The sequence below is a fragment of the Eucalyptus grandis genome, chromosome 3 (assembly GCF_016545825.1).
Source record: "Eucalyptus grandis isolate ANBG69807.140 chromosome 3, ASM1654582v1, whole genome shotgun sequence".
NCBI classification, from domain to species: domain Eukaryota; kingdom Viridiplantae; phylum Streptophyta; class Magnoliopsida; order Myrtales; family Myrtaceae; genus Eucalyptus; species Eucalyptus grandis.
In genome coordinates this window covers 57741620-57752150 of record NC_052614.1, presented here as the reverse complement: position 1 = coordinate 57752150, position 10531 = coordinate 57741620, and the positions used below count along the sequence as shown (strand labels likewise).

At 37.9% G+C, this 10531-nt stretch overlaps 1 protein-coding gene across 1 annotated transcript; it reads right to left on the bottom strand.

The window, feature by feature from the left end:
• Nucleotides 1–9001: 9001 nt before the first annotated feature.
• LOC120292265 (transcription factor WER-like) lies at nucleotides 9002–10531 on the bottom strand. The gene is made up of 3 exons (XM_039310540.1): nucleotides 10393–10531; nucleotides 9722–9851; nucleotides 9002–9519 (listed from the first exon to the last, which is right to left on the bottom strand). Exons 1-3 carry the CDS (start codon nucleotides 10529–10531, stop codon nucleotides 9078–9080), a joined length of 711 nt encoding a protein of 236 aa, XP_039166474.1. The 3' UTR covers nucleotides 9002–9077.

Sequence of the window (10531 nt, the reverse complement as noted above, 5' to 3'; positions counted from 1 at the left end):
TGCTAGGAAATTAGGTGATTAGTAACTAATTTTTATCAATAACTTTTTGATACTTACCAACCCTTTTAAAAAAAAAAAATTAGCAGAACAATATGTAGTAGTATGGTGAATGTACATCCTCCTTCAGCTTGCTTTGAGTTGTGATTTTGAGAGACGTCTATTCTAAAAGTTTAAATTGTGAAACGAACACATGGTTTAATATTGCAATTTTATTTCTCATGTTTTCTTTTAATCAGAGGGGATAAATCTAAATGTTGGAGTTTGAATCCACTTTTGATAAAGTCTAAAAATAAACTCTAGTGGAGTTTTGATTAATGCAAATAATCTTTTATACAATTCTATAAGACTTATTTTTCTTGCAAAGTTCACGTTAACATTGATAGTCATATATATACATATATATATGTATATATATATTTATAACGAAAATCGTCAACCCATGCAACATATGAGCATCTTGCTAGTATCATTCTATTCTTGAGTGATATTGTCATGGGTTGTATCATTACATTGCTCTATTTCTAACTTAAGATTCTAGGTCGAGCCAAGAATTGAGATTTTTCATGATTGGATTGCCAAATTTCTAACTTATGATTCACGGTCAAGCCAAGAAAAATAAATGGAGAGTCCAATCCAAGCCATTTTCATTTTTCCCTCTCAAACTCCTTAATTATCGCCATCATCACATGAATTGGGCCCCAAGATATTAACTTTATCGTATACCTTACGTCTCTCGACAATAGCCCTTACTACCTTCCTAGGGGTTCTATTGCTTTTACTCTTTAGAAATATCATTCAATAGATACTTAAATTGCCACAATCAAAATCCAAATAAATCTATACTTGAATCATATTTACTTAAAGCTAATCCAATAAATCAATAAATAAATTGTTCATAGCATATCAAACAACAAACAACCAGAATGATGAACACTTGCCTCGTAGTGACATAGTTCGTATCGTGCGTTTTCTACATTGGTCCAAAAATGGTTGGCGTTGACCTCGATCCTTTGACCTTCGGTTCCAACGCGGGGCTTAGGATGGGGGCATGTAGCCAAACTATCTCTACCGTCGTCATCATCATGTAAAAACTTAATTCTAAATTTATTTTGTTGGAAGGGGAGTGGTTCGGTTGTATACAGACTATCTCTACCGTAGTAGATCGGCATCTTGTGACCCAACTCATACACCTTACATCTCTCGACAATAGCTCCTACTACCTCCCTTGGGATTCTACTACTTTTACTCTTTATAAAAATCGTTCAATAGATACTTGAATTGCCACAATCAAAATCCAAATAAATCTATACTTGAATCATATTTACTTAAAGCTAATCAAATGAACTAATAGATAAATTGTTCATAGTATAATAAACAACAAACAACCATAATGATGAACACTTGCCTCGTAGTGATATAGTTCGTATCGTGCGTTTTCTACATTGGTCCAAAAATAATTGGTGTTGACCTCGATCCTTTGACCTTCGGTTCCAACGCGAGGCTCCGGATGGGGGCATGTAGCCAGACAATCTCTATCGTCATCTTCATCGTGTTAAAACTTAACTCTAAACTTCTTTTGTTGGAAGGGGAGTGGTCCAACTATTGTGACACCCCGAACCCTTCGCAGGTCGTCACCAGCGCCAATGTTACACCTTATTACCTTTCTCCTTTGAAGAAGTGTCCTAATTCGCAGACACATTTTTTTTTTAAACAAAACGGTCACAGCGCTACTCATTAGCGGAAGCAAATTAAAACATCACCGTCTCTCCCCCTACCAACCATGATACCAATACACACCACTAATCACCATAATTTTTATAAACAAGCCACGACACTTTATTTACATATATTTTCAAGATGGGACTTCTTTTGGGTCGGTACATCAAAAAGGAAAAGCTAGGACTCAAGCCATGTCTAGCCTAAAACCTCAAAAAGAACCCTCGACCCTCTACATCGCATGTGCACAACCCCCATCATGAGTGTTGGCTAACTATCCAAAAAGAAACAACCCCTACTCGTCACACACAGGCCTCACACCCAGTCCGGTGCGTCAGGCAGCGGCGGTGGCAACATCCCTCTCATCACCCCATCGCGGCGAACGTGGACAGAAACAAACTCTTGGACAATCGGGCCCCCAGCCAGGCCTATGTCGTACGAGACAAAACATCGCACACGTATGTAGGTGGGTCCAGGTACGGAAGGACAGCTAAACTCCTCACACTCTACCTCGACGTCGGACGGTAACCCATAAAATGCACCACGCGTGACAGCAGGAAGCGGCATATTGCTAATCTGAAATGTGGGTCCCCAAAGGGGTGAGTACAACCACTCAGCAGATAGGAAAATCCAATAACAACTCAATGCATCATACAATCATACATGCATTGCAGGCGCTACTTACCTTGAAGCCATGCGCATACTATCATGTATCATCATATCAATTTATAACACATACATGTGTATCATCATCGTATCATACATGTCATCATCATCATGACATCATTACATTACACATGTCATCATCATCATGGCATCATTACATCATACATGTCATCATCATCATGACATCATCTCATTACACATGCCATATCATATGTCATCATCATCATGCATATCATCATGCATATCATCATGCATATCATATCATGGGTGATCATCATTATTTCTCATCACATATCATCATCATCATCATCATGCATATCATCATGCATATCATATCATGGTTTAATTTCCACTTTTAGCTTTCAATTTGATCACCACATCACCCATTCCTCAAATCATCAATTTCGTCATCCCCTCGGGCAAAGACCTCCGAGGCTTCCGGCATTCAGCCTCCCAGGCCACCGGGCATCCGACCCCCCACATTCCGAGCATCTCGCATCTCAACTAGTATCACGAGGCATTCCCTTCGGGCAGAAACCTCCGACAGGGCTTCCGGCATTTACACTCCCTGGCCGGGCATCCCGCACCCCAATCCTGGCATCGTGAGGCATTCCCTTCGGGCAAAGACCTCCGACAGGGCTTCCAGCCCCCCACATTCCGGGCATCTTGAATCTCCTAGGGAAATCCGGCAATGCATCTCTATACATTCCGGCCTCATCCTCCACCACAACCACTTCCTCACTTATCATTATCCACATTTACCATTATTTTGATCTCAATTTAACATGGCATATGGCGTGACATCAAACAAGTCATACTTGGCATATAATTCACACATGCATCACAATTCAATGTCATACATACACCAATATCTCATCATACATGCTACATGGTGTAATCGTTTATGAAATTTATGGCCAATAAAATAATCCATTTTATTATTATTATTATTATTATTATTATTATTTTAAATAAATATTAAATTCAATATCTATAAATTCCCAAAAATTATAAAATTCAAGCAATCATTAAACAAACCAATAGGATGACAATTTCATGCAAAATTCATGGCCAAATTGAATTTCACACAATTTCACAATTTCCACAAAACAGCACATAATATTCGGATAAAACCAAAATGCACAGTTTCCGAAGAAATTCGATTAAAATATCCATATGGCCTCCAAAAATTACGAAATTTTACAGAGTTATAGCCAAGACATTTTCGTACAACTTTCATGAAGAACTCCAAGCCAGATTATTTTTTATATTATTTTATACAGTCTCATGAAGCTTCTGGATCCACTACCGCATCGTCCAGTGTACACATCTCCGAAATATTGAGATTTCACCTACCTTTTCTCTTTCGTTTCCTCTGAAATTTAGATATGTTATACATCAAGGTGTCCTATACAAGTTTCATGAAGAGATCTAGGTCAAATAACCAGAATATAGTCATCATCCATGTCCATGAAGTCTCGGGTATCTCGGAATACATCACCAGAATCATCGTCTTCAAGATCTAGTTGATTTACTACGCTATACTTGTTCATTTCACTTCAAATTTGAGTATGTTGTATTTTAAGATGTTACCTACAACTTTTATGAAGAAATAAAAGTGATATTCTCAACAAAAACCAACATGCAATCACGAATCCAGCAAGAGGTCAGTAAAAACTCTCCAGATCTGAGGTCTCCGTATAATAAGACTTTAACCCATCAAATATCCATAATTTTCCACGAAATTTCAGTATGTTGTAGTTCAAGATGTTAGCTACAACTCTCATGAAGAAATCGAAGCCAAAAGCGGACTCTAAACACACATGCAAGCTCAAACAAGTTACTGACTCACACGATCCGAGCAAGAACAGTCACACCATTCACACACAACTCATCCATACTTCGGTTTTTCTCATCTAACACCCAAAAACTCAACATGCAAACGACATACAAGCATGCAAGAGAAGCTAGAGGACTCCCACTTGCCTCTAGACCGGTCGGTCGATGGCGTACGGCGGCGAACACAGCGGCACACGGCGGACGGACGGCGGTTCCCTCCTCCTTTCTCTCTCGGCCGCTCCTCCCTCTCGCACGATCTCTCTCTCTCTCTCCTTGGGCGAGCAAAATGGCCGGCCACCCTCTCTCTCTTCCTTCTTATACCCCCAAATCCTCATGATTGATAATGATTACTTGCCTTCAAACTAGCCAATGCATGGCTTTCTCCTTTATGCCACTTGTCCTATTACATGCATCATGGGCCTTGGAGTTGGGCTTCCATGTGGCCGGTCGACCACTCCTTCTTGGGCCTCTATTGGGCCGGCCAACTTGGCCCACTAAGCTTAGGCCAATGGGCCTAAGGCCCATTCCAAAAATTTACCTTTTTCCTTTTTTTTTTTGAAATTCTTTTATAAATATCTTTGAATTTTAATTTTCATCTTGGCCAAAGTCTTGGGGCATCTTGGTTATTGAAATTTAATTTATAAAGTACATGGCCAAGCATAAATTATTAATCTATAAAATTTAAATTTTCACAATCATATGCACAAATCATCTAATTAAAGACTAATGGCTAAAGCATAAGCCATGGAAATTTTTATCACCTAATTAGAAACTTTAACACACCTTATGGCTTGGCTTTGAATTTTGGGATACCACAACTATGTACAGACTATCTCTATCGTAGTAGATCGGCATCTTGTGACCCAACTCATACAACTTACGTCTCTTGACAATAGCCCCTACTACCTCCCTTGAGATTCTACTACTTTTACTCTTTATAAAAATCGTTCAATAGATACTTAAATTGCCACAATCAAAATCCAAATAAATCTATACTTGAATCATATTTACTTAAAGCTAATCCAATGAACTAATAGACATATTGTTCATAGCATATCAAACAACAAACAACTAGAATGATGAACACTTGCCTCGTAGTGACATAGTTCGTATCGTGTGTTTTCTACATTGGTCCAAAAATGGTTGGCATTAACCTCGATCCTTTGACCTTCGGTTCAAACGCGGGGCTCAGAATGGGGGCATGTAACCAAACTATCTCTACCGTCGTCTTGATCGTGTTAAAACTTAACTCTAAACTTATTTTGTTGGAAGGGGAGTGGTCCAATTGTGTACAGACTATCTCTACTGTAGTAGATTGGCATCTTGTGACCCAACTCATACACCTTACGTCTTTCGACAATTGCCCCTACTATCTACCTTTGGGTTCTACTGCTTTTACTCTTTAGAAAAATCATTCAATATATACTTAAATTGCTACAATCAAAATCCAAATAAATCTATACTTGAATCATATTTACTTAAAGTTAATCCAATGAACTAATAGATAAATTATTCATAGTATATCAAACAACAAACAACCAGAATGATGAACACTTGCCTTGTAGTGAATAGTTCGTATCGTGCGTTTTCTACATCGGTCCAAAAATTGTTGGCGTTGACCTCGATCCTTTGACCTTCAGTTTCAACGTGGGGCTTAGGATGGGGGCATGTAGCCAAACTATCTCTATCGTCATCTTTATCGTGTTAAAACTTAACTCTAAACTTCTTTTGTCGGAAGGGGAGTGGTCCATCTGTGTACAGACTATCTCTACCATAGTAGATCGGCATCTTGTGACCCAACTCATACACCTTACGTCTCTCGACAATAGCCCTTACTACCTCCCTTAGGCTTCTACTGTTTTTACTCTTTAGAAAAATCGTTCAAAATCAAAATCCAAATAAATTTATACTTGAATCATATTTACTTAAAGCAAAACCAATGAACTAATAGATAAATTGTTCATAGTATATCAAACAACAAACAACCAAAATGATGAACACTTGCCTCGTAGTGACATAGTTTGTATAGTGCGTTTTCTACATCGGTCCAAAAATGGTTGGCGTTGACTTCGATCCTTTGACCTACGTTTTCAACGCGGAGCTTAGGATAGGGGCATGATGCCAGACTATCTCTACCATTGTCTTCATCGTGTTAAAACTTAACTCTAAACTTCTTTTGTTGGAAGGGGAGTGGTTCAGCTATGTACAGACTATCTCTACTGTAGTAGATCGGCATCTTGTCACCCAACTCATACAACTTACGTCTCTTGACAATAGCTCTACTACCTCCCTTGGGGTTCTATTGCTTTTACTCTTTAGGAAAATTGTTTAATAGATACTTAAATTGCCACAATCAAAATCCAAATAAATCTATAGTTGAATCATATTTACTTAAAGCTAATCCAATGAACTAACATATATATTGTTCATAGCATATCAAACAACAAACAACTAGAATGATGAACACTTGCCTCGTAGTGACATAGTTTGTATCGTGCGTTTTCTACATCGGTCCAAAAATGGTTGGCATTGACCTCGATCCTTTGACCTTCGGTTCAAATGCAAGGCTTAGGATGGGGGCATGTAGCCATACTATCTCTACCGTCGTCTTCATCGTGTTAGAACTTAACTCTAAACTTCTTTTGTTAGAAGGGGAGTGGTCCGGTTGTGTATAGATTATCTCTACCGTAGTAGATCGGCATCTTGTCACCCAACTCATACACCTTACATCTCTCGATAATAGCTCTACTACCTCCCTTGGGGTTCTACTGCCTTTACTCTTTAGAAAAATCATTCAATAGATACTTAAATTGCCACAATCAAAATCCAAATAAATCTTTACTTGAATCATATTTACTTAAAGCTAATCCAATAAACTAATAGATAAATTGTTCATAGCATATCAAATAACAAACAACCAGAATGATGAACACTTGCCTCGTAGTGGCATAGTTCGTATCGTGTGTTTTCAACATCGGTTCAAAAATGATTGGTGTTGACCTCGATCCTTTGACCTTCTATGACCCGTTCCAAGACAAAAGACAAAAACATCGACCATTGCGCAAACGTGACCCACTTGAAGTGGATTCTCCTGTTGGGGCTCCATACAAAACGACAAACGGATAGAATCCCTCTTGTGCAATTGGACCTTGATGGTCATGTAGTGACAAAGAGAATGGACACATCAATCTCTGTCCATGATCCATGATCTCTCTTGAAGGAAAAGAGGAATCTATGTCATCCACCATTGCCAACTGTTTAGTGATGTTTTTCAGGGTGCTTTACAATTGATATCATTGCGTACAAACAACTAAGGTGTTGCTCATGCTGCTCATGGACAATTGACTAACATGATTGGTGAATTTCGTCGCTTCTTTTGTCCCTTTATTGCCCAAGTCTTTATACTATATGAGGCTTGCTTGTATGCTAGAGATTTAGGGCCTATTTGATAGATCGGAAATTAAATGCTGAAAATTTAAGTGGTCAATTTCAAGTGTTGATAATATTGACGGCTAATAATAGAATTAAAAGGCATCCAATGAAAATAAAAATAAAAACGTGTAGTTAAGTATTATTGATCATTTTCCAAAAATAGAAAAAAAAGGTTATTACCGATATGTTTTATCATTATATTATGCAATATTGTAGTTGCCATTGAATAATATTGCCATTGAATATTTATGTATTAACCGAACTAAGTAATTCCTCTTTTACATATTGGATTAAGTGGAATTTTTACTCAATTAAAGTAAATTAAGTGTATTTTATCAAAGGTCATCCAACGAATTTAATCTAATTAAATGCTAAATATTTGATGTTTTAGCGCTTACTTGGGTTATCAAATTAGTGCTTAGTCAAACCTAAAGATGGCCATGTTTGAGTTATCAGGTGGCCCGAATATCAACCGAACAGATAGAATGGGTAGCTTGTCTCATGATTTAGTCAAAACTCTTTCTCCCTTCCTTTAGACAATTTAAAGAGCAGTGCCAAAGAGGAGGCCTACAGTTACCCTTTATGTGGAACGTGGTCGTTGGCCCAACAAAATCCTTTTATTTTTCTTTTTCTTTTCCCTTTTTTTGGGTTTGCATAAGTTCTGTTCATTGGGCAATTAACATATTAATTCTTGTCACATGTGTAAATACTTTTGCGAACATCTATGTTCTGTCAATATATTTATATTACTGTATAAATTAAAGAAAATGTGATATTGAGAGATCTCACTACTATCCTCAATTACTCATTTTACAAAACCTGTATTCTTGTGAAATGCTTCAGTTAATGATATCTTTATTTTTCATAATTTTTTAATATTCACATATATTTTCTTACAAAAATGTTCCTTAAAAAGGTTAAAAACAATTTTAGGAATGTGCATGTCCTTTTTTGCGATGTACTATAGTCGTATGACATAAAAAAAACTGACAAAATCATTATTTAGACTAGTCAAGATAACCACCAATGAATCTTATAAATTACTTTCCAAAAGGGAATGTGAAATTCTCTTATTTTCAATCATTTAAATTTCTTTCCGAAATTCACTTACGTTTTTAATTATTTATCCCTTTTCATATAGCTTCAAATTTATTTTCATTTTTATCCTCACGCATACATGTGAGGCCTTTTGCCAAAAAAGGGGTGGGGTGGGGGGGGTGTTGGGAAATAGAGGGAAAACTGAAACTCTTGATCTATTTCAACGAAGCGTTAGGCATTTCTGTCCTTATTCTAGCTACAAATCGATTGATTAAGATCATTGTCCTGGCAGTCGATCATGCCACCCAAATCAAGGTGCCTGCTGAGTGTTCTTGATCGATATCGATAAGAATGCGATGAGTCGTTGCACCATGGAAGGACTTGCATCAGCCCAGCAACTCAGCAACCCATGTAGACAGCATTTCCTCAGAAATCCACCCGTTTTGATTCCCTCCATCTTCATTGCCTTCAAAGAGCTCGGAGTGCTGATTCTCAGACATGCACATATCCTCGACATTGAGGTCCATCATCATGTTTTCCCATGAAATCGTGTCGTCCTCGCAATCTCCTCCCTGACCCTTTCCTTCAATTGATTCCATCATTCTATCTGAAACGACGCCTTCTGAATTACACGGCTTACTGTCATGATCGGCATCGCCTTGTGATTCAGCTGTGGCTGTCTCATTTAAGGGTTTGTCATCCTCCCACTTTGAGTTCATTGGCTGGTCACCGTTTTCTTGGACTAGCTTCTTCTTTATGGTGGAGTTCCAGTAATTCTTTATCTCATTATCTGTCCGGCCAGGAAGCCTTCCCGCGATAAGAGCCCACCTAAAGAAAATGAATTAACACATGTTAATGCCAATCTCAATGATGTTCTTTGGGAACTGAAAATGGCTTTCGCAAACAACATGGTCAAGTGGCTCTCCTTGTTTAAAGGTGAATGACATAGCAATATATCCTCACTTTGAATATCTCCTTCAAAAGACAGTCTTTAAGGTACGATGAGCTCATCACTCGAAGTGACGAATACCTGTTGCCTAGGAGCTTATGGAGCCTAATGATGAGTTCCTCTTCTTCAAGCGATATGTTTCCTCTCTTGATATCTGGTCTTAGGTAATTTAACCAACGAAGCCTACAGCTCTTTCCACACCTCCTGAGGCCTGCACATCAATTCCTTTCATTATTTTCAATGATTAGGAGATACAAAACAAGTGAGGATAAGAGCATCACTGATATGATTTACTTTCACAAATAAAGCACACTTTCCCCCAGCATAAAATGAAAGAAGAAATTCTCAGACCATTTGCTATGTCTAAATAACTCGGATTCATTTAAAACTATGCAGCATAATGTACTATTATTTGAATTTAATGATGGACTGAAGATGAAACATATTCATTGGAATGCACATTGGGTCACATGTTTGCGTGTTGCCCATAAACGTTTTTCAGGCATTCCAGTTCTATTGGAAAACAATTTATTGGACCTTATATGCATGTATCGAATGTGGGACTATTTATTTCAATGATGACGCTAACGCTAAGCAGCATATTGGTGCACTTATTGAATAACTGGTATTCTGTAAGTTCAGACATGCACTCCTAATATTCACAGTACGGTTTTTGAACATTTGTTTCTTTTTCTTTTCCTATGGCAGTTTGCAAGGAGAAATATAGTAAGATCCTAAAGGCCTTTACTCACCTGTTACCTTACGAACTTTGCCCCATTTCCCTTGGCCATGAACTTTGACGTAATCGATGAGGATTTGATCTTCAAGAGCCGACCAAACTCCTTTCTTCAACTTCAATCCATCTTTACCACTGCTAGGATTTCTGCCCAT

Coding starts and splice junctions, on each gene's coding strand:
- LOC120292265 (XM_039310540.1), bottom strand. CDS start 10,531: ATGGGCAGAAATCCTAGCAGTGGTAAAGATGGATTGAAGTTGAAGAAA. Junction 9,852..10,392: donor CAAAGTTCGTAAGGTAACAG/GTGAGTAAAGGC, acceptor ATTGATGTGCAG/GCCTCAGGAGGTGTGGAAAG. Junction 9,520..9,721: donor CATAAGCTCCTAGGCAACAG/GTATTCGTCACT, acceptor CATTTTCTTTAG/GTGGGCTCTTATCGCGGGAA.